Here is a 27,239-nt window from a genome sequence, read left to right on the forward strand (position 1 = left end):
TAAAAGTTTATATTTGCATGTTTTTTAGTAGTGTATCTGCGTATCCTGTAAAATTCAAATGAATACTTTGGCACCCCTGATTGCTATGCTCTCATCGGATGGGCTGTTAATCATGGTGAACAGTCAGGAGTGTAACTTGTTAATTTTGTTACAAAACTTCTCCAGTTCCTTGAGTAACTTTTGTATATTGTGTACACATTGCAGCACCTCATTTCAAATCTGAGAGCAGCTCTTGCTAGTAGTGGCTACCAACATTCTAATTATACTAGACTAGTGGCAAGACATCCTTGTAAGTTGTACCAATGTTCTCGAGACAGTTATAACTTCCAGAGTATTACCAGTTGAACATTACTGATGTTTTGTATCAGCCTGAAATAGACCGAAGAAACACACAAATCTTACAGAATTCATACAGGTTTTACGGAATACAAACAATCCTTACTGTTGGTGAAACTTGTATGAATTCCTTAAAAGTTTATATTTGCATGTTTTTTAGTAGTGTATCTGCGTATCCTGTAAAATTCAAATGAATACTTTGGCACCCCTGATTGCTATGCTCTCATCGGATGGGCTGTTAATCATGGTGAACAGTCAGGAGTGGATTTAGTAGCGCGTGTAGTTGTGTAGAATGTTACTGGTGGCTTGCATGACCTCTGTGCTGGTGTCATACTCCTGGGTAGTGTACTGTTGAGTCAGGGTAGCCTGCTGTTGCTGCAGGGATCCATCCTGCTGTAGCAGCCCTGCCTGCTGCTGCTGCAGGGCCTGCTGCGTGAGACCTGCAGAACAAGGAAAACAATATACTATCAGGCTTGCTCCTGAAGTGTTGCCAAAAATTATCAGGCCTTTTTCCAACAGAACAAGACAAGCTGCTAGGGGGATCAAACCAACATCACTTCTTACTAACATCAAAGTGTGTGTGAGTGGATGAAACCTTACAGTTCGTTCTTACACAGTTTGTACATGCTGTACAAAACTGGTGTGTTATACCTAAATGCAGGTTATTGGTTATGCAGAACAAACCAACACAAGCCCACTGACCTTGTTGCTGGTAGTGTTGTTGGTGGACCTGCTGGTGCATGGTGGTGGTGGTGGGCTGCTGGGCCAGGCTGGTGCTGGGGGTGGTCACCATGTGCTGCTGACTCATCAACTGCTGCAGTCCCTCGCCTAGATAAAACAAGAGTCAACATGTGAGAGAGTGCAGTATGCTACAATACAGATAGAGGTTGTTTATGAAGGTTAGACATCAAGGTTAACAATATTTAGAGAAAAATCAATCTCTATAATTGGATACGATACGGAGATTACTTCTGGACGTTTCAAGTGATGTCCATCAATTTTCTTTGGCTTCACTAGAATGATTTATGTTAGGACTTAGGACTACATGTGACTTTAACATGTTGGACTGTTTTTTCCAATTACGTGTCATGTGCTAGTTTTGATTTGTTCTTCCAGTTCATTCTAGTGACGCTGAAGAATAGTGATGGATGTCACTCAAAATGTCCAGAAGTAATTTCCTTATTGTCTTATCCAATTGTAGAGATTGATTTGTCTTTAAATCCGGATAGAAGTTCTTTCTGTTATACTTCTTGATGAGAGTGAGGCATGATTGGGGAGGAAAGTATTTGCGATTCAATCACTTTATAGGATAAACATAGTTCACACATATGCAGGAACAGTTGTTACTCCTTTCTTTTCAGTAAACTATTTTCGTTTCACTTGAGGCATGCCAAACAGTTCCTACTAGTGCTTTCCTACACAGTACCGGTACGGTACCGTGAAAATCGATTAGGTACAGGTCCAAAATACCGGATCATGAAGTACCGGTACTGTATAAATCTACACCAAGTCTATGCTTATTTTGTGACTGATCTCCTAACCCCATAGCCTCATACAACACCAAACATGACCAAAGTGACACATTGGAACAGCGTTACTAATTATAATATGCGACAGATCATTCAGGAGGGCCGGGAGTTTTGATAGCAAGGCCAAGGGAGTTTGGCGGTAAGAACCTAGTTATATTCTTTGAATAAAGATACTGACAAGTTATAAACAGATTATTATTGTTTCTGTCATCATTGAAGAAGTTCGGAAGAACACATGTTAATTTGTAAAATTGTTTAGGTACAGGTACAGGTCCGGACCTGTACCTAAACCTCTGTACCGGTACCTGTACCTGTACCTGATGTTACGTTTAGGTACGCAGCACTAGTCCCTACCTTCCTGTGGATGCGATGTGGTCAGGATGACGTGGTGGATGATCTCGGCCGTACTGACCACCTCCTGGTGACCCAGGGTCATCGTGTCCTGAGTGGCCATACTGGGAGTGGACATGGCCTGCTGTGTGGTGTACACCACCTGGTGGGGCAGTGACGTGCTGGCCTCGGAGATGGCCTACAGGAACAGTGCAGAAACGAACAAGATAATAGTGAGTTTACATATGCAAAAAAAAAAAAAAACGATAGCCAGGACCAATGCCAATAAAAAAAACAAGCTCTAAATGGGTACCAATAAGGCCACACCCTTAGCAAAAAAAAAATCATGAAAACAGAAGGCTGGGGTGAAAACTTGCACCTGACCCTGTTCACTCCCTGAAACTGTGTGCACCAAAGTACAAACTTTCTTCTGAGATTCTGTTTTCCTGTTGATTTTCCAATCTAGCATTTTTTTTTTAAATTCTGTTAACCAAGGAATCAAAATGGTGTGGCCTGAGGACCTGACATAACTGTGTGGGTGTAGCCATGAGTCATCAATCTATGCTACATTGGTGGATAATCTACAACATTGAACCAGATCCAAAGCAGACTTCCAACCCTCCAAGTATCCTATTACATCATTTCTGCCTTACACCCTGGCAGGCTACCACTCTGCAATATTCACATGACTGCGGACTCACACCAAGATAAACAAACAAAGGCACCAACTGATTACAATACAATGTACTTCCGTTTTCATGGAGGTAAACATATGAAAGTTTAAATAAATGCTGAGACGTGAGATTCTATAGGATGCATATATGGTACCTGCAGCAAGCTCGCCTCCTGTATAGACGTGTGAGCAGGCTGTGGTGACTGCTGGGGCTTCTGCGTGTTGTGTATCCTCTCCATGTGGAACTTCAGGTGGCAGTTACGATTGAAGCGCTGCCCGCACGCCTCGCAGGTGAAGGGTTTCTCGTTCGTGTGTGTCATCTGGTGCCTCTTCAGGTCCTTCTTGTTCTTGGAGGCGAAGGAGCACTGGTCGCACTTGTGGGGACGCAAAGCGGAGTGCTCCTGCATGTGCTCCTTCAGAGCCAGCCAGTCGAGCGTGGAGAAATCGCAGTCCACACACTTGAACCCCTGTCCGCCGCTGTGCGCCTTCTTGTGGATCTCGAGCTCGCTGCGTCCGCTGAACGACAGCGAGCACTGCTTGCAGGTGAACTTCTTTGGCGTGGACGACCCTTGACCGTCCTCCTCGCTGACATACTCCGTGTACTCGTGTCCTCCCTGCACGGCGTACTGCTGGGAGATGGGGACTCCCATGGTGTACTGGGTACCTTTGTCTGTGGAGGAGTCCCCCGCTGTCACCACAACCGTGTGCGACACTTCAGTGGGATCGCCCGCGTACATCTGCTGCTGGGACACCACCGGACCTTCCGCGTACGGGTTCAGAGCCACGTGCGTCACCTCCATCTCCCTCCCCCCGTTGGCGGGCTGCAGTCTGTACTCGTAGTTACCGATGTTCTCGCTCGGGTCCATGTGGATCGTCACGACCTTCCTGGTCTCGCCCTCCCCCTCCTGCAGGGGCAGCTGGATGGCGCTGATGTTGGAGTCTCGAGCGGTGCTCATGTTCAGGAGTAGGTCGAGTGCAGACTCGGCTACGCTCTCTGCCGACTCTCCCCCTGTGGCCTCGTAAATAGTAGTTGTGCCGGGCTGACCTATTTTGGCCGTCGCCACCTCCGTACCTGCGCCCGGATCCTCGGTGATCTCCACGATGGTGGCCTCGCCGCTGACCACCTGAATGAATGAATGAATGGTTTATTTTTTGCACAGAAGCATTGTAAAAACATTTCGCAGCCAGTAGGCTGAATTGCATGTTTTTGTACAGAGTAATCGTTTCAACACATGGAACTATAAAATCACAAGTAATAAAAAAAAACGACTTACTACATATAAATATTACGCATATACTTAAGACTTACATACACTTCATCATCATTCTTCCGGTTTTCCGGATTAACATAAACTTACTTGACATAAATATTGCACATATACATGTACTAGTGACAAATTCATATACTGTAATTCTTGTTTCTTTCACTGTAACTTTAAGTTCACTGTTTTCACTGTCACCTCTGGACCGTGAACTTATCATCACAGTGAAAAACCTATTTATGATTCCTCCACACATCCTTTCTGTAAATCACTTGCTACCACCATGAAGTTAAAGTTCAGTGAAAATGTCCCTTTTTCTTACACCGTGGAATTTTGCTACCGTGAACTTAAAGTGAATTACAGTAGTAATGACCTGCAGGGCCGTGACGGCGTCCTGGACGGCCTGCGCCTGGCCGTGCACCTGGATCTGCTCGTACTGCTGCTGCTGGATCTGCTGCAGCTGCTGCTGCTGTTGCTGCAGGAGCTGCTGTTCCTGCTGCTGCTGGATCTGCTGTTGCTGCTGCTGCTGCATGAGCTGGTGCTGCTGCTGTCTCTCCTGCTGGACCTGAGGACAGGAAGGATCATTACTGGTTACCTGTCCTATGAACAGCTGAACAACTCACCATTCATATATCATACATCACACCACAACATCCTAAGTCAGGTTGATTAAGGATTGGTGATTATTATTATCAAGTCAATAACTGAAACGCCCCTGCAGTTACACAACAACCTATACCATTTTTCCCTAACATTAGAACACTAGAATCATATCAAAACAGAAAGTTCCACTGCGGTATTGTGGAAAGCTGCTAGGGGGCCCAAAAGCTAATCATTCATATTTTTTTCACCACCTCATACCAACACTGTCATATCAAATATAAAACCTATACACCCAGCCGTTCTTGGGTTATTTTGGTGACTAACAGACACGAGCACAGAAACAAACGCTGCCCAAAATTCAGAGAATATGAAGTGCTAACCAATTGCTGCAGCTGTTTGTGAAGTTCAATGCCCAGCCTCTTCTTGGGTATATCCTTCCCGAACAGCTCGAAATATTTCTCGGGGTGTTGCCCCTTGACGTGTAACTTCAGGTTGCGCTGGTGCTGAGTGGAGAACTGGCAGATGGTGCACTGGAAGGGTTTGGCACCGGTGTGCTTGGCCTCGTGGGCAACCAGGAATTCTTCTTTTGAAGAGGCGTATTTACCTGAAAAACACAGACTAACTTCAGTAACTTAAGTAAACTAACTTAAATAGCCTAGAGTCCAGCCTTGTTAGCTTTGGTTAACGGTTGGCGGGGTAGCTACGTTGGGAGCGGACCAAAGCTAACAAGGCTGGATTCCAGGCTATTACAATGGTACATGTACCAGCTACCAAGTATGCTGGTCCTAACTGTACATCACAATTAGCAGTTCAACTAATGATAGCATGGCAATTATCAGCTTGACCAATGAGAGATGCTACATGTCGGTCACCTATTTGCATTTTATGGTTTATTTTACATTTCTACATATCAACCTAGTTGGACGGGGCTATGGGATTGGTCTATGTCAATGCATATTAACTGACTTAAAAACAATAAACACTTTGTTTGAATATTTTCCAATTCTACTTTTCTGTGCAGTATACATGTATGATTCAAATATACACGTGTATTCAGCAATAGCGACAAGGAGAGTCTTGACTATTTGACCAGTTACTTGTTGACTATATCAGTATATAGAACAAAAGAAGTAGCATATAAAGATCACAATACAGATGTAGATGCCTTTAAAAAAGCCACAATTACAAATGATAAATGTGTTGATGAAGGTTAGACATCAAGGTAATAAGATATGCCAAGTGACAGTTACTCAAGCAACTGGATAAAATTTTTCAACATTTTATCCAGTTTCTTGAGTAACTGTCATTTGGCAAATTGATTCATGTCTTACAGAAGTTGCATTTGAAAGGCTTCTCATCATTGTGGGCCATCTGGTGGTTCAACAGCACCCTCTTGTTGTCGCAGATGAAACTGCAGAGTTCACAGACGTACTTCCCATCCACACGGGCATGGATGTGGGTCAACAGGTGCATCTTGAAGGTGTACCTAAGTAAGATGAACAGGTGAGGTGTTATATTCGTTAATAGTTTCATCAGGTTGGTAAGTCACTGAATAAAAATACTCTTTTTACACAACCAAGAGATTCATTCCACCGACCTTTCGGTGACCATCTGTCACCTTCTTCAAGGCAACTCTGACTGGTTCACATAGCAATGCAGCACAGATTTTTTGATCGATAGTTGTGTATGTGTTACACTTCTGTACATTTGGGACCGCATAGTGATGTCATGTCCTGTTATTGTACATATGTAAAAATTTTGCGTTTGGGAATGCATCTCATTATGTATAAGCAGCAACACCTGTGCTGCATTACTATGTGAACCAGTCAAAATCGCCCTGAAGAAGGTGGCAGATGGTCAACGAAACGTCGGTGGAATAAATCTTTTGGTTGTGTAAAAAGTGGTGTTATATGGTTTGATTGGGAAAGGGGACAACATAATACATGTGTTCAATAGATATCTTTCTCCTACGCAGAGCCTGGTCTGTGGCCTATACAATATACCTTGGAGAGGCTCTGTTAAACCAGGTTTTCACTTTTGTTTGTTGTGGCCTGTACCAAGCTGTCAGTAAATCAGGGAATTTGCTTTACCAGAAAACATTTCAGCAGTTCTCTGATTGGCTGACAGCTGGTTAAAGGCCATGCAATCAAAAGTGAAAACCTCAGTCCGGTTGAGCAGACCCTATCCAAGGTACATTGGATAGGCTACAGGCAAGGTTCTGCGGAGGAGAATGAAACAGATGGCTACAAGACTGTTATGTTGACAAACCTTTTCTTAAAGGACTTGCCACACTTGTCACACATGTGTGGCTTCTCGGCACTGTGGGTCTTCATGTGCTGCGTCAGCCTCTTCTGCATGGTGTAGGTCCTGCCGCACACCGGGCAGGTGAAGGACGACAGCTTGGGCTGCTGGTTGTGTTCCCTCACGTGCTCCATGTACGGCTTCTTCAGCGTGAACACCATGGTGCAAATCTCGCAGGTGTAGGAGTTACGGTCGGCCTTCCGTCTGTGGGTGTCGATGTGGCTCTTCAGGTGGATGTCGCGCTTGAAGGACTTCCCACACTGTTCACAGATAAATGGACGGTCTGGAGAAAGTAGAGGGAAATCAGGACAATATCAATGGCAGCATATGGCTATACAATCTCTTCTATACAGCTGAATTGGTGGCATGGTTGTCCTATGGTTAGGGTTGGTGACTCAGAATCTAATGATTCTGGACGTGATTCCCAAGCAGACCCCAATCCTTTGGAAGGCACTTGACACCTATTTCCTCACTCAACTAAGGTGAAAATGAGTACCTAGTTTTGGTTAGGTACATGTACATCCCCATGGGTGGAACAGTTCCCGACTTAAAGCCATCGGCTCTGTTTGAGGATAGCCACATCTCGAGCATGTTAAAAAATCCCCCCACACTTATCAAAAGAGTAGGGGTCCTTCCTGGTGGGCATCAAATCTTACAGTCGGTGTACCTTGCGTACCATGCTTATAGTATGTTATAGCCCTCAGCCTAATAAGTTTACTCACCCATATTACTTTGTGCACATAGTAATGAAGAAGAAAAAGCAGAAGAAAGAAGACATTCCTACCTGTAGTATGTGAGGACTGGTGGCGGGTGACGTCCTTCTTGTACACACTGCTGTAGTTACACTTGTCACACTTGTAGGGCTTGGACTGCCCATTGTGGTGGAACTGATGCTCCTTTAGGGATGACCATCTGGGAGAATATGCATTAAGAAGCTTTCAAGAAACATACATACATACATGCATATATCACAAGTGCAGAAGAAATCATTCAAATACAACGTTAAAGTTCTTACTGATGGATGTTTATAGAGAAAATTACACGGTTTATTCCTTGTCAGTGATCACCCAAGGTACCAGCCCGACCCTGGGTCGGATTGCCTGACATCTGAGGTCTGGGACTGAGGGTGATGTGGAATACATTTTGTTGCGTTCTTTTCATGTCATTGACTCATATCCACCCGAGAAAACACAAAATTCAATGCAAGAGGCACCAGAAATTGAAAAAAAATCTGCTGTCCTCAATCCAAAAATTGTAGGACCATCAATTCCAACTTTTGAATCTGGTATTTGAATGTTTGACAGCAGCAGATGCAGTGGACGCAAACTGTTTTCACTTTTTCTATGTAAACAAAAGTGGGCTATCATAGAATGCGGAGTGGTCTGGAATTCCTGTATCAAAAGTTATCACGGTCCAGGTATGACATAACACATTGTATGTACAAATGTAGTACTACATGTATGTACCCACCTGGTGCAGCTGTAGGGGCAGTCGGGACACTTGAAACTGTTGGTGCTGACACCATCATGACACTTCTGGTGGAAGTTCAGGTCCGAGACAGTGGGGAAGCGCATACCGCAGCTGCGACATCTGTGGCCAGAAGATCAACAAACATTTCCATAACAACTGGCATGATACAATTCAAGACTCTCATGTAAAAAAAAAATTCCATAAGCTGTAACAGTGAGAATGTACTGGTATCACTTATCCATGTATATTATACCATAATGGTGATCACTCATAATTTTAGTAATGCTATATGTACAACAAGAACGTTAATCATTGGAATATAAGTATATAATATGTATATTCAATATTGTAACTAAAAATGCAAATATAGAATGCTTTTTACCTTCACATGCCTGCTTTAACAAATGACTGCTCTGTTTAATCTTACTCGAACATTCATACATAATATGTGGCGACCAGCCCCTCCAGCTCTAGCCTGGATGTCAGACCCCCAAACTCTGAAATATCTATCAATATCACACGATAGATATTTTAGAGTTTGGGGGTCTGGCATCCAGGCTAGCTCTGTCCTGGCACTTGCTTATTTGCTATGTTATGTAAATAGAACACCACATGGTGTCTGCTACTTTACCAGTAAACATGGTGAAAGCCACCTGGTCCAAGTCTTTGAACTTATTTGTTTGAAAAGCAAGAAGGAAAGGAAGAAGAAGAGGAAGAAATGGAGCAAAAACAACAAGTTTCCCTTCTGTGAAGGTAAACATAATACTGACTTGATGAAGGTTAGATATCCAGGTAATAAGATACGCCGAAAATAATTACTCAAGCAACTGGATAAGATTTTGAAACAGTCAGACGTTTCAGATAGCATCCGCTATCTTTCGTCAGTGACTGTCCCTGACGAAAGACAGTGGATGGTATCTGAAACGTCTGACTCTTTCAAAATCTTATCCAGTTGCTTGAGTAATTATTTTTGGCGTATAATGCTGACTTACCTGTGAGGCCTCATCAGCTTACGTACTCTGTAACCCTTCTTCATTTTGCGGATCCACTTGGCTTTCAACTTGGCCACCCTGACTCTTCTGACAGGAGACGGGGAAACCTCAACCTTCTCATCCGACTTTCCTTCCTTCTCCTCCTCTGCAGTTTTCAATGTCCCCGCCTTCTTTGTCTGTGATTCGTCTGAAGTACTGGGCTGGACTTCAGCGCTTTCTGTACCATTTGTTACATTTGAAGAAGAAGTCTCTGCAGCCTTGCCCGCCGACTCGGCTGGTTTTGGTGCAACGTCCTCAGTCCTGGCAAGTTTTGCGGCTCTGCGTGTGAGCGGAGCGCTCCTTTTGAACCTCTGCTTGGGCGGGATTCCCCTGTCACCCTCCATCATCATTTCCTCGGGAGGTTTGATCACAATCGGCCTCTCTGGCTCATAGTCACTGTCTTCGTCATTGTCGTCCACGGCACCATCATCCGGTAAACTTTCGTCGTCACTCCCCTTAGCGTCTTCTTTTTCCTTCTCTTGCTGTTGTTCTTCAGCTTTTTCTTCGCCTTTGCTGTCCTCTTTTGTTGTTGTCTCTCCGTCCTTTTGGATCTGGTTGTGGTGGATGTGCATGTGCCTGGTCATGTTGGCCTTCATCATGGTGTCGAACTTGCAGAGTCGGCAGCGGTACATCTCGACCAACACCACGTCGATGTAGTCCTTGAAGTAGTTGAAGTCCTTCTTTTCCACCACGGGATACTTCCTGGGCCTGCCCCGACGAGACTTCTTTGGAGGGACGACTTCTACGGGGGTCGGTGCGCTTTCTGTGACAGCCACGCTCGAAGGAGACGCGTTATCGTCAGCGGGCAGCGCAGTGGTGATCTCTCCTGTGATGACGCCGGAGTTATTTGTCATCATGGCGGCCTCCAGGGCGTTGACCCTGGAGAGGGCCTCGTGAACGATGTCTCCAGTTTGTAGCTGTCCATCTGCACCGATCAGCTGTCCGTCCACTGTGTAGATGATGGTGGTGGTTTCTCCTGCAGCGCCAGTGCTTTCCTGGATCACTTGCTGCACGTGTTGATCCATGGTGACCTAGCTAGATAAGGTGGGAAGGCATCACTGATCAGTTGTCATTTGAAGATGTCACAGTACACCTCGATACATTAACAAGTTGGTCACATCTGAGAGTCTACATGGGGGGATCCTGGAAACACTTAGCGGTAAATTTGGGAGAGCCAGCAATGCATAACACTTAATTCAGAAAGACCAGATACACTTAAATTTAATAGTAAATTATCTTGTTCTTGTGAACATTTTGAGGAACAAGTTCTTTGGATTGTTCCTTTGCTGATTCATGTACATGTGGTGTCTGTCAAAACTAGGCTGCGAAACCAGCTAGACTGGGGGATCTATTGTGGATTTTGAGCAATCTGGCTTCCGACTTTCTGATACGAATAATTTGTCGGTAATGGTTAATGATGAATTCAGGATAACGAAATAATGTGCTACGTACAATTAAGAGACCGATTATACTTCACAAGTCATTTATCCTTTAAATGTTAACTATAATTTTCAATTAGAGTGGGCCAGCTAAGACACACAGTGGATCAAAATTGAAATGAAAAACAAAGAATTGCACCTCATAGGCATGCAGACCCTTATAAGTTATAATACTACTAGCATAATCAAGTAGTACTACAAGTATTGCTTGACAATGACATTTGACTAATGAGAAAGGTAATCTTCAAAGCTTCTAATGAATACTTCATCTATGAGACAGTATAGTTTTACATGAATGAATTTGACTCTCCAATGTACCACTAGTTCATCATCAGACGAATTTACTGCGTGTTTACATGAAGATATGGGCTAGCTGGCTGTAGCAAAGTCAAAGTCAGTAGGATGTACCGGGATGGACATGTTTGTGTGCTCTGTTTGAAAGTATTTCGTATCAAATACAAATTGTAGGGAAAGTTAATGAAGTGCTGAGCCCATCCCGGTGTTCGTCTGACGTTCTTGTGTTTTCTAAAAGTTCGTAAAAGACCGCCAAACGGCCTCCCCAAAGTTTCGCACCGAGGGGCTTCGGCAGGGGCCATACACACCGGACGTGAGGCCCTGTGGCTGTCCTTGCCACAAAAAACAACAACGGACACCGATTATTTAGTACGAAAAAAGCATCGATTTCTGTACTCAAAAGTATTATGTATCTACCTTATCCACAAAATCTAAAACACGGTCGCTGTGCACCTTTTACTAGACACCTCAGCCTTCCTTGTTCAAATCTGAGCAGGAACCGGGGAAAATTTGCAAGATGGCCGCCCTTCTGTGTCGTCGTCGTTTTGGGCAGGCACTTCTGAAGCCTCCGTATTTTCCTACTTTCCCCGTAAAAATAACCCGAAACTTACCATGTAACATAAAAATCATAAACCTCATGTACATACCTGTCGTCCGCTTGGAGACTGAAGGTTGTTGACGCTATATTTTGACCAAAAATGAGAGAAAATGTGATGGACAAAAGGCACAATCTCTCAGTGCCTGTTAGTTCTTCACGAAAAAATATTCTCTCGCAAAATCTCGCGAGAAGTGATATCAAAGATGGCTGCCGTCGAAGGTATGATTGATGGAATTTGACGAAAAGCAGATTTTTCTGCCGCATTATTAGATTTATTCGGGGGATGAGTACTTATCTGTATCAGCAGTCGTATCTAGAAAGATCTGTTAGTCATTTTGAATTGGCCAGGTTATGAATTATTGACGAGACGAGGCGAGAATTGTGGGCTGAAATGTCGCGCCGGTTTGAGAGGTCTTTCTGACAGACGTGCAAAGCTTGTAGGTCGTGCGACGGACCGACATTGCTGTCATATTTTTGTTTTGACTGGTAGACGTTGCGTAATAATGGCACTTGGGCTCGAGTTTATATGGATCAGAATAGAGCCTGGTTTGTTGTGTATTACTCTGCTGTGCTGTAGAATCTAGATAGATAGTGAGAACTAGTAATATTACTGTTGCCGATTATAAAATCAATGAAACTGGACAAAGTTCAGTGGTGTCATGTTCGAGCTGTAAACATGTCTCATGTAAGAATGTCCGAGACTATTGACGGGATAACATATTTTGCACTACTGACAGGATGTTCCTGTCAATAAGAATTTTCTGTCACTATTGCCAGTATTGACAGGATTTGATAATAAATTTTTGACAGGATGTTCAAATATAGCAAGGAGGTTAACCTCCTTGAATATAGCCATGCCAAAAGAAATTATGATTTTTGAAAATTTGATACTTTTCTATGGGACTGCATTAGGTTTGGATTAGAGTACATGAGTCATCTTTCCGACGTATTTGGTGATGTGTCACAGGCACATTTTTTCTATAGTACAGGCTAGCTAAGATAGCTTTTTGTGGAGCTCTCCAAATTAGGTGACCAGTGTCAAAGTGTGGTATTTTAGAGATAACAGAAGTGGTACCAACAGACCAATGTTATTAAACACATATTTTGGATACGTCTTGGCTGTAAGCGCTTTGTGTTGTGTCACTACTCAAAATCTTAAGAAGATGTAGATATTTTGATTTATGTGATTATGATTTTAGATTCATGTGATGATGATTCAGTTATTTTGATTATGTGACAATGTTTTGTTGTGTCACTGCTTAGAATCTCCAGAGGGTGGAGACTACTTGACGGTGCCCCACAGCCACTGCACCCAGTGTTACAGGCGCAGCTGTTTCATCAAGCCAGAGTTAGACGTTGCCTGCGAGATGCAGGCATGTCCGGTCGACTGCGGTGCTCGCTTTCACGCATGCAAGCTGTCAGAACATAAACTCATCTGCCCCAACGAAAAGGCACCGTGTATCAACGCTGTCAACGGCTGTCCTAAGTGGCTGCCTCGTGGACAGCACGCCAGACACCTGTCCTATTGTCCGGCCAGCGTTGTGCGCTGTACCATGGAGTGGAATCGCTGGCCGGTGTTTTCCGTGGAGAGACAATCCCACGTCCCAATCGTAAAAGCTGACGCTCAGGTATATAAAGACCAGCTGGACATTGCACTAGCTCTGAGAGATCAGAGGATACTCATGGAGACCATGAAGGCGTCTGACCGTGCGAGGCTGGCGCTGATGAGCAGTATCATTCAACAGTCCGTCTCGGACTCCGAGGCGTCCACGCCTTCTGAGGAAATGCGTAGCTTCGCGAAGGAAGAGAACGCAACAAGTGCCGAGGGTTTAGAATCAAACTCAAGTGTGATGAACGGTTGGGAGAAGCAGTCCCCACCGATGCCGCCACCCTTTCCTGAGAATGAAAGCTCCAAAAGTGCCTCCAGCAAACTGTACACGGCTACACTACAGATGACACAGAGCCTCTCAGCAGCTTTGGACACTCTGAATAATGCTGCTTCTGCAGGTAACATACAGGAAAGAGTCGACGAAGACACAAGAGAGGAACTACAAGGTGCTGCTGCTGCCCCAACATATGAAGACTTTTTCAATGGGGCAGTCGATGGGAAGGTAAGTGAGCCAAGCCCAGATGATATGGCTGATGACTTACAGGACGTTGCTCAGAAGGTAGACTATTACACGCAATTACTACACGATACACAAATGGCGGCGGAAAAAGCTGCATCATCAGAGGAGGGAGCCAAAGCTGATGACACCAATAGTTGCGAAGAATCCCCCAGCACAGAAGAGGAGTCGGTAGTAGAACACGAACCTGTGTTTTCGTGCTGGTACGATCGACAGGGAATCGCTCATCGTTCTGTAAGCATGTTCAGACCGCCATCCACTTTCACCCCGAGTCATGTCTTGGACATGCGCTTCCTGGATCCCAGGACCCAGCAGTCCAAGTGTGTGGGTACTGAAGACCTGGTACTGGACGACGAGATGTTTGGAACCAAAGCCTTGAGCAACTCGCTGAACTTTTCGGACACTACTGTGTCGGAGGATGACCTGAGTGTGTTGTTGGAGGCTTGGTTCGACATCTATCCGCTCAACGTTTACAGCAGGAAAGTAAGCGAGTCTAAAAGGGAAGTTGCCGTTCAGACTGTACAGATCCCAACTGCAGTGTTCGCCACGAGTTCGCAAGTTGGGCCCATGGGATCGGCGCCGGCGGTAGACCACTCGAACACGCTGGTTCTGGACCTCGTTCTCGAGTCCATAACGAGGTATCAGAGCAAGCCGCGTACCATGTACACGTTCGTGTGCGGACAGGAGTTTAGGAGAGACGAGTATCCGTCGCACTTCCAGAACGTACACAACGACATACACGGCGGCTTGAATGGCTGGATAGAACAGCGGTGTCCACTCGCCATCTATGGCTGTACCCACTCTCGACGTAGGCTATACCCGCACAAGAAGAACGGCACAATCATCTTCCACCAGCATCTAGAAAGTTTTGGCATCAGGCCTCTCATAGATGAGATCGTAACAGATTCACCCGACCAGTCAGATTCAGAATCAGACGATAGCTGCTGTGGGGTTGTCAGCAAGGATGAACAGGGAGACACGAGGAAAAGGCGGAAGGGAAGGGATAGACTGAGCACTCTGCCATTTGAGATTCTACAGCACATATCTCTGTGTCTGGATAGCTTCAGCTTGTGCAACTTTTCCATGGTCTCCAAGCTGACCAGAGAGGTAAAAGCCCACATTATCAAACATGTTTCCTTACACCTACATATGATGATAAGATTAGACCTCTGAGGCCCTGTTCATACCAGGATTCGCGAATCAGGCACGGGATTGATCCCCATTCGCGAATCCTGGTATTAACGGTTCGAATTCTGCTCAGGGAGGCCTAGCCCCTATCTGCTGTTTCCACCTCAAGAGGTGAAGGCAGATGGAATCAGGATCAATGCCGTGCCAGGATGAGTCCTGAATTGCGAATCCTGGTATGAACACGGTCTCAGACCATATTCCCTATCTATGCTTTCTGTGATTTTACTTCTGGTGTTCAACCCTGCGCAATTCTTGACTATACTTGCTCTCATTCTGTGTTGCGGATGACTTCAACCTTAAACAACATGCACATGCCAGGGTATTCTCATTCTAAAAACATGTAATGTATAGCAACATCTCATTTTACAAAAACACCCAAATTGGGAAGGCAAGGAATCGTTATTGAAATATTGTATGTCAGTACTTAACATGCAAATTGTTTAACATATTCTTTTGCATCAGTCAATTAGTACAAAAAAACAAGACGAAAAGAAAACAGATTTTGATGAAATTGCTTTGGTTTATTTCATTTCAGTGCACGCATGCTAAAATGTTCCGTGTTGAAAATTAGGTAGTTATAAGGGTTTACTGGATCATGAGGTGTTATTCACAAGATTATCAAAGGCTATGAGGTACTCTGATTGGTTCCTTACAAATTTGTTCCTGTCACTAGTGCAAAAAAAGGTATTTTTTAACATCCTGTCAATAGCTCATCTTTGCAGATTTCATTATGATCTTTATCACATTACACAAAAAAAGGCTTACCAAACTCAATTTCAATCTGGCAGAAATGCCAGCGTTTTTCAAAAGCACTTGCTTTGTGTAACCACATGACCAGATTTGAAGTATGCTTTTAGGTTCTTGATGTGTATTTACTAGTAAGTGACTGGGGAATGTTGGCGGGAGACTAGTTGACTCTGGACCTGTCTGTGTTTAGCGAGTGATGAAGACATGCAGGAAATGGCTGTTTGGCCTGTGTGACATGTTTGACTGTGGATTGTGTGAGCTTTGGAGCAGAAGAATGTTGTAAGACAGGAAGCTCGGCAGTTAAGTGGTAGACTCCACATTCCATTTATATAGCTCAATGTAATGTTAGGATTGTTGCATTATTTGTGTGGGGGAGAGAAGACATATAAATAAGTGCTCAAAAGACTGGGCACATACGGTATGCACTTTTGTGCACCCAAAATTAGATATCTGCACCTAATTTTGACTGTGGGTGCACCGGTACCAGTACAGTACTCCCTGATATTTGCGTAGGGTTATGTACGTATAGGTACCACTGTATAGAGTGTATTCTTCACATTTGATTGTCAGAAAAAATGATACAACCCTAGCCCTTTTGAAATTAGCTATAGAATTTCATATTCAAGGTCTGAAGAGAGCCAGTAAGGTTTGCAATTAGGTTTTGCTGATTCATGTATATTTTACCTTTTCTCATTTGTGCACCCACATTTTTTTCTGTGCAACTATTCCCCAAAATGAATTTTGAACGCTGTGATACTGTCACATACTGTATTAAGAATAGTCCTGATCAGGTTGTTGAACTTGTTGTTGTCTTTGGGGTCGTGTGGCGCAACGGCAGAGCGTTCGACTCAGAACCAAGAGGTCCCGAGTTTGAATCCTGTCATGTCACCGATCTTGTGCCCTTGGGAAAGGCACTTTACACGACTTTGGCTTTCCTCACTCCACCCAGGTGTAAATGGGTACCTGACTTAGGTTGGAGAAGGTCGTATTGAGGTCACCTGGTGGCGCCGAATGGCAGCCGCCCAGACCCTTGCGACAGTTCCACAAAATGCAAGTGTGGATAAGATATTATATATTGTGTATTGTGTAAAACCTGTAAAACCCTGCATCAATTCAGTGCCAGAAAGGCTGCCATTGCGGGTAATTTCTAACCAATAATAAACCTTTTTGTCCTCTGTAGGTTTGCCACAGCATCCTGGAGGACAGGGGCATAGTTGTGCAGCAGTGGGAGAAGAGGCGATACAAGACACTCTTCACGTGGCAGATCTCTCACCAGGTAGGGACAAGCTACATATGATATAACGAGCATGACAACATGAACAAGGTGGTATTGTGTGGCGTAATCGGTAGGGTTCGAAACCACTGCTATGCCACGATGTTGTGCCCTTGGGAAAGGCACTTTACAAGACTTTCCTCACTCCACCCAAGTGTGAACGGGTACCTGACTTCGGTTGGGGAAGGTCGTACTGAGTTCACTTGCTGGCGCCGAATGGCAGCCTCCCAGACCCTTGCAACAGTTCCACAAAGTGCAAGTGTGGAGCAAATATCTGTTGTGTATTACTGTATGTATGCCTGCAGCAATTCAGCACTGGCTGCCATGGCACAGGTGATTTCCGACCAATAAACCATTATAAGGTGGTATTGTGTGGCATAATCATGAGTGTTTTCCCCAGATCCAAGAGGTTCTGGGTTCGAATCCCCTGACATGCCCCGATGTTGTGCCCTTGGGAAAGGCACTTTACACGAAATTACACCTATTTCCTCACTCGACTCAGGTGAAAATGAGTACCTAGCTTCGATTAGGGATTTTCTCTCGGATGGGATGTGAAGCCAGAGGTCCCTGTGTTTGAGGAAAGCCACACTGCAAGTACGTCAAAGAACCCACCACACATCAAAAAGGGTAGGGTCCATCGGACTCTATCCCAGCACCAGGGGATCATACATGACAGTCTGGTCTTATGCAGCTTGTACTTACTGTACAGAAATGGCCATGGTGTCATCATCATCATCATCATCATCGCCGCTTTCATCTGTCGACGATGCGGGCCACCACTGCTTTCCACGCACTTCTGTCCAGTGCCTGCCTTCTCACTCCTTCCCAAGTGAAGCCTAGTTCCTCCAAATCTCTCATGACAGTTTTCTCCCATGTAATCTGTTGACCTCCCCTTCTTCTTTTCCCGTGGTACCCAGTTTAATGCCATCCGTGGGAGGCGTGTTCTTGGCATTCTTGCATCATGTCCAAGCCTTGGTGTGATATGCTTTTTAAAAAGGCAGTTCACCATTTATGCAAAACAAACAAACTAACAATAATTGATGTTGTCATTACTTAATTCCTTCCAGAAATGGTACTTCAGCACTGCCTTCACCCCTGTGAAGTCCTGGTACTATGAAGACTCCCCCTCCATGGCGGAGCACCTGAGGAACTGCCCCTACAACATCCAGCATACACGCACCGAGCCGTACCCCGTCATGAAGCTGGGGAAGAGGCACGAGGGGCTGTTCTGGAAGAAGCTGGCTCTGAGGAAGATGAGGGAGAGAGAGAGGGAGGCGAGGCTGGAGGGGAAGGGGGACGTTGTCCAGCACTGATATTATTGGGGTTACTAGAATATTCCTCAATCAGTGACTGAGAAAAGGTGACGAGATACCCACCTCCAAATTTTCGATGTCAACTGTACATCTTGATCACGAGTCTCGTCCTAGTCTCGTGTTCTCGCGAGACTAGGTCACTCGAGTGACCTAGCAACCTTCTGTACAGTTCATCCCATCACGTTCCAACTGGATGTGGACTGCCTTTTTGATCTTTCTGTGGGCCTTACGGGATTCTTGGTCTATGATCTCTATAATGTCCGGGATCGGGCCGTTAGTGACTCAAGATGTACAGTTGATATCGAAAATTTGGAGGTGCGTATCTCGTCAGCTTTTCTTAGTCACTGATTGAGGAATATTCTAGTAACTGTTATTATACGTGACTGATGAACCTCTTCAATGATATTATTGGATATTTAACATGTCCAACCGCAAGGATATTATTGTTATATATTCTCGCAATGGTCACACATATGTTAAGCAGATAAGTCACATCCTGATCATAGTATAGGACATAGTCGACTTACACACTATGACTCTGTTCATACCTGGATTCGCAATTTGCTGACCACTTGTTACTTCTGTCAAAGCCCTTAATTCGTAGCAAAAAATTATGATACTCAAAGGAGTTATCATATTAAAAGGATTGTTGCATTGAAGAGTAGTTCAGACATGGCAGACATGTGCAAATTTTGTCTCCAAGTCAACTGGACGTGTGACTTTTTTTTTCTGCATCCTAAAACTTTGTTACTGTCAACTTTCCTGTGCAAGTTTTCGTTGTTTTCCTCTCTCTTTCAAAGTGCAATGGTGTCCCCATTTCTACAGGGTACCTCCCCGGTCATTTCTGGTTTGTCCCCTTTAAATATTGAATAGATGCAAGTCTTTGCCATTGTCCTATGCAGATCCTTGCCTGTGGTCTGTACAATGTAACTTGGGGAGGCTCTGCTAAACTGGGCTGAGGTTTCTACTTTAGTGGGCGTGGTCTCTAACCAACTGGCAGCGAATCAGAAAATCACCTAAAGAAACCATTTAGGTGATTCTCTGATCGGCTGACAGCTGGTTAGAGACCATGCCCACTAAAGTGAAAACCTCAGCCCAGTTTAGCAGAGCCTCTCCAAGGTAAAGGCTGCAGACAAGGCTCTGCATAGGAGGATTCTTTGCACAAAATCGTAATACTGTCAAGACTGATACAGACTTTATCAAATTTCTGTCAGAGAAACTGAATGTTATTTAGAAAATAATGTACTTGATTATAGAATTTATTATTTCATGTTTTCAATGGCAATATAGCACTAGATCTATACTGTCAATAAAATAAAATGTCAATAAGGCCACACCAATTTGATTTCTTGGTTAACAGAATTTTCAAAAAAATGCTAGATTGGAAAATCAGCATGAAAACAGGATCTCACAGGAAACTTTGTACTTTGGTGCACACAGTTTCAGGGAGTGAACAGGGTCAGGTGTAAGTTTTAACCCCAGCCTTCTGTTATAATGATGTCCTCGTGCTAAGATTTAAAAAAAAATCTGTTAACCAAGAAATTGAATTGGTGTGGCCTGATCTATAAACTTATGTCAGTACCTGCTGAGGCAAAGTCTGTAATTTACATGTAGTTTTAGTTTTCAACGGTCAAATGCTGGCTGCAATACTTCTAGGACTCGTGAATAGCTTGGTAACAAACACGGATGTCTTATGATATTAACACTAAAGGATGGTAAACTAGAACTATGCATATGGATAGACAAACATGTCCACTATTCCTTGCATGAAAAAATTCTGACCACAAAATGTAAAAATGTAACCTTCAGGTAGCATTGGACATACATGTATGTTGTATGTTCCTAGTAATGCAATGAAATTTTCATACTGTGTGTATAGGAATTGTTATATGCAGTGCAGGAAGTGTATTTTGTCACCAGTGTCCATAGATGGAAATTGACCATGTAAAGATTTGATGGGATCATTTGAAATATACAATTGTGAGAAATAGGTTGCTACATGTTACAGATGTATCAGGAGGGCAACATTGTGTAACAAAAATGTACCTCAAATTTCTTCCCTGCCCACTTGTCATAGCCATTGGTGCTATAATCTTTGGGAATAAAGATAAAATTCTTAACATTCTTCTACACAGAGCCTCACCTGTGACCTACACAATGTACCTTATGGAGACTGCTAAACCAGGATGAGGTTTCCACTTTTGTGAGCGTGGCCTCTAACCAGCTGTCAGCATATCAGAGAACTGCCAATATTTTTTCTTTAGGTAAAGCCGATTGGCCAACAGCTGGTTAGAGGCCATGGCCACAAAAGTGGAAACTTCAGCCTGGTTTAGCAGAGCATATATTGTAAACATTGATGAAGGTTAGACATCCAGGTAATAAGATACGCCAAAAATAGTTACTCAAGCAACTGGATAAAATTTTGAAACAGACATTTTCAAAATTTTATCCAGTTGCTTGAGTAACTATTTTTGGCGCATATTGTATATCCACGGGCGAGGGTCTGCAAAGGAGAATGTATGAGAAGAAGCAGATTTTGTCCATCAAAAACTGCAAGTACTCCATGACACATGATGTTAATGAAGAATGGCATCTGTAACATATACTGTTATACTAGGTGTACTAGTTCTTACCAATGTTGTATACGTGCCTCAACCATATCACATGACGTAGTCCAGTGCCTTGTGAAACATTGGCGGCATTTGCAGTTTTAGTTTAATCCTTAACTCATGGACTGTTTCGTGGTGTTATGCTTTCAAAGTAACATTTTATGTACCTGTTCATTGCACTGTTGCATATGACATTACATTTTAGAGTTCGCTTCCGTCACGTATGGTTGTGATAGGAGATATAAATGCTGGTTAGGTCTAATAGAAGGGATGTTTAGGCATTCATATCCATAGTCCTGCATAGTTCTTGTGCATGGTTTAGGTTAGGTTTAAAACTTAAGGAGTATGTGCTTAATGTAATTGTTTTAGTATTGATGAAAGTAGTATATGAAACATGTGAAAGCCTGCAATACAACACCAGGAAACAGCTGGTAAGAGGCCACGCCCACAAAAGTGGAAACCTCAGTCCGGTTTAGCAGAGCCTCTCTGAGGTATATTGTATACTTTCAGATCATCCCAAGTTAAACCACTAAAGTATAGTAAGAGATTTCTGTTGCATGCACATTCTGGCTCTATTTATCTTGCTAATGTTATCACTAGAATTAGTATATCAATTCTGTTCAATAAAGTTTGAAAGTATCAGTGCATTTCATGCCACAGACAATTATATGAAAACATGAGCTGATCCAGATGTCTAGGTGTACTCTAGTTATTGCACTGTACGGATATAGCCATGTGTAGAACAAACAATTGTCAAAATACTGCAAAATGTTTGATACAATAAAAAAACCATCATACTCATATATTGTTGTTATTGGTACTTTATTGCAGTTATTCTTTATCATAATTTATCCATACTTTTTCTTGGGTCCTGATAGACCAAGATGGTAAACAAAGTCTTTTTAGCACCATTTCATGATTGCACATAGACTTGTGAATCATATAAGATCTACAACCCTGTTATACCAGATAAACTCCTATTTTTTGACCTAGTATAAAAAACCTAACTTTTTGGATAATTCATTACTTCAAAATGTCCTTTTGTATATGCATGTGCAATTAAGGAATGTTTTGATAGCCTACTCATTATCAGTTGTTACAAAGATCTTGACAAACCCAAAAGGTCTTCTATTGAAACTTACTCATGGGACAAGCTTAGTAGCTTAGGCCACACCAATTTAATTTCTTGGTTAACGGATTTTTATTTTCCCCCAAAAAAAATTTTTAGAAAAAGATCATCATGAAAACAGAAGGCTGGGCATGATTTATTTTTCGAACATTTTTTTTTGGAAAATAAAAATCCGTTATCCAAGAAATTAAATTGGTGTGGCCTTAGTAGACAATTGATGGAGATCACAAGCCTTTACAACAGGCGACAAGGCACCAGGGCTCTAGCTAACACACATCGTTTGATGGAACTTTCCTGCGTATGATGAAAAAAGTCCTAATACCGTTCTGCTAACCTTGATGGACACAAATTGTTAGGTTAAGATATAGAAATATGCAAATTTTAACAAAATGACAGGAAAAATGGTTCACAATGACGGAAACAATTATTCTTTTCAGGATCTTTCTGTCAATGGGAAAAAAAATTTAAGTTGGTTTAGTAGAACCCTGCAAGTAAAAGCAAGGCACACTGTCAATTATCTAAAAGCAGATCCATAGGTGGCAAGGCAGTATCAAAAGGTCCACCAACCAGCATCAAAAAGGCCACCTGCCTTGCCACAGATAGATCTGCTTGGAGATTACTAGATTAAGTACACTCTCAAGACTACTCTCCAAGCAGAGGAGTGGGTCCGGCAAGTTTTTGACGTGTTTTAGGCGTTTTTGTCGGGCTTTCTACTTTGTCATGTCTTTTTTGGCTAGCCAACCCAGACAAAAATAACATGACAAAGTAGAAAGCCCGTCAAAAACGCCTAAAAACATGTCAAAAACCTGCCGGACCCACTCCTCTGATTGGAGAGTATCTCAAGACCCTTAGATGACTTGGTTGACGAGAGGTTTGCCGCTGAGGGCATCCAGGAGGTTCTGCACAGCCAGTGACATCATGTTGCTCCTCGTCTGGACCGTAGCGCTGCCCAGGTGCGCGGTGAAGGTCACGTTCCGCAGCTTGAGCAGGGGGTGGTCGTCAGGCAGGGGCTCTGGGTCCGTCACGTCTAGGGCTGCCGCAGCGATGGTTTTGTTCTGTAGGGCCTCCAGCAGGGCAGCTGTGTCGATGATGCCACCTGTGTGCAGACATCAACAACACCAACAGTATAGGGTTAGATGTAAGAGAAAATATCCCATCTATAGAGGAAGCAAACATACCAACGCCTACCAACCCCACGTGGGGTTTGAAGAGACAAAAAAAAAGGCAAAATGGAAAGCCCGACAAAAACGGCTAAAAACACGTCAAAAACCAGCCGGAACCCCTCCTCTGCTTTGACAGTAACTTTTTTGTCTTGGCTTCAGTTGGGGATGTCTCTTGGATAGGATTAAATAGAGGTCCTTTTTTGGGGTGAGCCACACCTCCAGCATGTTAAAGTCTGAACAAATGAAATGAACATAGGCTATTCTGAGCTAAGATTGTAGTACAATTACACATACTGCTGAACAAAATTATTCAAATTCCTGAACCAAAAAAAAGAAGAGGACTTGACCAACCTCTTGCAATGTTGATGATGGTAGCAGACGGCTTCATCAGGTCAAACTGCTTTTTGCCAAACATTCCTTTAGTTTCAGCAGTTAGCGGAGTCACTATGATAACAAAATCACACTGTGGCAAGAGCTCCTCCAGGGAGGCACAGTACTGGGCCCCCACTGCTTCCTCTTCAGCCTGTGGCCTGAAAGATATTGAACAACTCATCAACAACTATCATATACTTGATGTTGCAAACAGTCCCTAAACGTGGACATAACATCATGGTAAACCAAGAAAAAAAAAATCAAAATCCATTGTTGTTGGAAATAAACATAGAGGGATGCTTGAAACATTTAACAATGAAACATCATGAAAATTCATTTGTCCCTTCCTGACTTATCATGTTTCAAAGTCTGCAACCTTAACACCCTTGCAGCTCCCTAGAGGACTCAAACTTATGTCACTTCTTCCTGAGCGCAAGAGCTATCTACCAACTAAATATTATGACCATAGCAAGTTCAGGACAAAAACAAACAAACAGAATTTCTACTTCAGTACCAAGGAAAGCACCCAGGGGGCCCCAAAATGTAATGATTTCTTCAATAGGGTAAGAACTCAACCAAGTTTATGACAACCCATCCATAGCTTCAGCTGTTCAACCACATACAAACAAACAAATGATACCAAAAACCTAACTTTCTTGACGAAGGTAAAAAACATTGTTCACACCTTCCGGTCCTGTTGTGGTAGAATATGTTCATCCTGAAGGCATGGGCTCTCTGGGCTATAGCATAGCCGATACCGCCCATACCCACAATCCCGAGGGTGGCTCCTGACACCTGTCTCCCACAAAAGTTAATCTGCCACTTAATGTTGGGATCCCTCACCATCTGGTCACCTGGAAAATAAGAAAAAAAAAAAAAGATTTCATATTTCTGTGGAATATCTAGCTCTAGCTATCACTAATGTTGGTGATACTCCCCTTCCCTTCTTCCCTTGACCAATCCCAGCTATTTTCCTCCAATAAGGGGTCATTTTTGGGGATCAACATCAACTTATTTTGATTATACATTGTACATTTTACATGTTAGAGTCGGTCAGGTAACTGGAAACACAATTTTTTTCCTTAAGGCCTTATTGTGCAGACCTCAGACACAGACCATAGGTTAAGGTCTTAGGACTGACCCACTGACCTAACCTTCATCGACCACTGACCCAATGGGCTCAAACTTGACTTCTCTTCAACTGTTTAATAGTACCTTCCAGCAGTCTCCTAGCGGACGCCAGCAGCAGTGTCATGCCCATGTCTGCCGTGGTCTCGTTGAGTATGCGCGGCGTGTTGCACACCTTCAGCCCTCGGGAGGCCAGCAGGTCCAGGTCCAGGAAGTTCACGCCTGCTCCAACATTGCTGATCACCTTCACGTTGGGCAGGGCATCCAGCAGGTCAGCATCCACACGTGGTGCCTTCAAGTTCAAAAGCAAACACAGAAGTTTTTGTTAGGCGTTTGACATATGCATTTTAGTGTAATGGTATCAAAGCTGCTGCTGCCCAGTCACCACCTACACAGGGCTTTACATGCCCGGCCTGCAGCAGAGTGTGCAGATCCAGGATTGGGCTACACAGCCACAGAAGAGCCTGCAGAGGAGGACAACCTTCCCAGTGATCTTCGTAAGCGAAAAAATTGCCACTCATCAAAGCCATAAAAAAGGTAAAGCAGGCAGAACTCAAAGACTTCGTGTCAATGCTTTGAGACATAGCGCATTGATGCTTTATTGTTACCTAGTACTGTAATGTGGCTTTGCTATGGCTCACCTTTTCAGCTAAGCACACCGGATCACCCCTACTCTTATCGATAAGTGTGTTGGGTTCTTTTACTTGCAGAAGTTTAAAGCTGAGACTTACAACTGAAGCCTCTCATACATGGGGCCACCGGCGTTACATCACCATCCGAAATGAAGAGTACAATCCCTCACAATATGTCCGAGCTGGGACCAACCCGGGATCAAACCTACGCCCATGGATCCATGGAATTCGATCCATATGGCTAGGCAAAGACAGAGGAAGAAAGTGAAAAAAGAAGAAGATGACTCTGTAGCAGTTAGTTGGAATGACTGAAAATTACAACGACAATCACACATACCATGACCCACAGGATGACACCTTGGATGAGCTCTGAGTACTTTGCCTTGTCCTTGAGAAAGTCCTCGTACCACACTACATTGACATGCTTCTTCAAAATGTCCACTCCATAATAAGGGATGCCTTTTTCATCATCAGGACGTGATGCCAACACAAAAGGCTTGTCGTTCCCTGAGTTGTCTGCCATTTCTCTTTAATGTTGTAGGTGAAACCTGTCGACAAGATGCAGAAATTTTGTTAGACAGAAAAAGAAATACAAAGTACTGTAAATCTTGAAATATTTGCAGTTGTCTTCTTTTCGCGTTGACCACTCTATTGGGAAATATTGTCCCACGATTGTGGGATTCTATTGTATAACACTCCACGACAGAATGTTCCAATCACAAACTTAAAACACTGCAAAATTTCCTCTCCAGCCCCACAATAAATGTTAGAATAAATGAATGTACAGTATGATGTCCAGTGGTTGCAAAACACAAAAAAGGCATTCAAGAAACTTGGCATAAAAATCAGGCCAGGTAAATTTCCTTTGTGCCAATTGATGGGCCTAGTCAAGTTCAATGACAGTGGATACATTGCAAACACAGCCTTGGTGCACCACGATTTTGACAAGAACAAGTGCAGGGGATAAAATGCCACGCCCCCTGCAGCAAGGCTGCTGGCGATATATAATGAGGGAACTTGGGCCATTATGATCAAATTGGACAGCTAGCACCGCCAGAAATGAAATTTGGACGAAGAAAATCCCCTTGTCACATCCTCGTATGAATTAAACTCCGTTGTGTCAAATATAACGGTGCACCGGTGCTGGACACTAAATGCTTCACTCTCACTTTCAGTAAAATCACAAGGACCCGGCTAGGCTAACGCAAGGAGGACTACCTTGCGCCGGAGTTGCGGTAATCTAAAAGTCAAACCAATTCGATTAAAAATCTCTACCGTTACAGTTCAGCTGGTCTGCTCTTCTCTTCTCTGTAGTCTGGGTCGGTTGGTCAGTTACTTGACCTTTGGTTGACGTATGGCCGACTGGTTTTGTGGGAAAGTTAATCATTTCCAAAACTTTGTGGACGAAACTAACTATAGCGGTCACTGTGGGTATAATAAGTTTAAAATACAGCTGTGGACGAATTAAATAAAGATATAAAGTTACTAATCTAGACACTAATACGATATAAACTTTCAAAAATATATCATATGTCTTCATCTCAGGTAAGTTTACGAGTTATTGTTTTTTAACTTGTAAATACACACCTTGGACAAAAGTAGACTATTCCCACGCGTCTCTCGCGAGAGTATGCACCTGGCGAGAAAAGGCGAGAACTGGCTGCGTCATTTGGAGGGAAACAACTCCAACCAT

The 27,239-nt window shown here is 43.5% G+C and overlaps 3 protein-coding genes across 6 annotated transcripts; 1 reads left to right on the forward strand and 2 right to left on the reverse strand.

Annotated features, from left to right (window-relative positions):
• Positions 1 to 527: 527 nt before the first annotated feature.
• LOC136438597 (zinc finger protein 335-like) lies at positions 528 to 12,030 on the reverse strand. 3 transcript variants are annotated; one of them, XM_066433469.1, is made up of 12 exons: positions 11,916 to 12,030; positions 9,497 to 10,570; positions 8,505 to 8,624; positions 7,819 to 7,946; positions 7,002 to 7,317; positions 6,065 to 6,219; positions 5,114 to 5,337; positions 4,504 to 4,695; positions 3,024 to 3,992; positions 2,220 to 2,394; positions 1,039 to 1,164; positions 528 to 776 (listed from the first exon to the last, which is right to left on the reverse strand). In XM_066433469.1, the coding sequence occupies exons 2-12, from the start codon at positions 10,558 to 10,560 to the stop codon at positions 604 to 606; spliced, it is 3,642 nt and encodes a 1,213-aa protein (XP_066289566.1). In that variant the 5' UTR covers positions 10,561 to 10,570; positions 11,916 to 12,030; the 3' UTR covers positions 528 to 603. The 3 variants fall into 3 exon arrangements, with proteins under 3 accessions (XP_066289566.1, XP_066289567.1, XP_066289568.1); XM_066433470.1 differs by having other exon boundaries at positions 9,497 to 10,566; positions 11,916 to 12,026; XM_066433471.1 differs by lacking the exon at positions 11,916 to 12,030 and adding an exon at positions 11,722 to 11,742.
• LOC136438600 (F-box only protein 30-like) lies at positions 11,983 to 21,925 on the forward strand. The gene is made up of 4 exons (XM_066433478.1): positions 11,983 to 12,085; positions 13,130 to 15,099; positions 17,108 to 17,203; positions 18,268 to 21,925. Exons 1-4 carry the CDS (start codon positions 12,070 to 12,072, stop codon positions 18,511 to 18,513), a joined length of 2,328 nt encoding a protein of 775 aa, XP_066289575.1. The 5' UTR covers positions 11,983 to 12,069; the 3' UTR covers positions 18,514 to 21,925.
• LOC136438601 (probable 2-ketogluconate reductase) lies at positions 21,926 to 27,238 on the reverse strand. 2 transcript variants are annotated; one of them, XM_066433480.1, is made up of 7 exons: positions 27,134 to 27,238; positions 25,884 to 26,094; positions 25,002 to 25,206; positions 24,472 to 24,640; positions 23,766 to 23,944; positions 22,454 to 23,347; positions 21,926 to 22,276 (listed from the first exon to the last, which is right to left on the reverse strand). In XM_066433480.1, exons 2-6 carry the CDS (start codon positions 26,067 to 26,069, stop codon positions 23,100 to 23,102), a joined length of 987 nt encoding a protein of 328 aa, XP_066289577.1. In that variant the 5' UTR covers positions 26,070 to 26,094; positions 27,134 to 27,238; the 3' UTR covers positions 21,926 to 22,276; positions 22,454 to 23,099. The 2 variants fall into 2 exon arrangements, with proteins under 2 accessions (XP_066289577.1, XP_066289576.1); XM_066433479.1 differs by lacking the exon at positions 27,134 to 27,238 and adding an exon at positions 26,822 to 26,965.
• Between the last annotated feature and the right edge of the window lies 1 nt (position 27,239).

Source organism: Branchiostoma lanceolatum, chromosome 7 (assembly GCF_035083965.1).
Source record: "Branchiostoma lanceolatum isolate klBraLanc5 chromosome 7, klBraLanc5.hap2, whole genome shotgun sequence".
Taxonomy (NCBI): domain Eukaryota; kingdom Metazoa; phylum Chordata; class Leptocardii; order Amphioxiformes; family Branchiostomatidae; genus Branchiostoma; species Branchiostoma lanceolatum.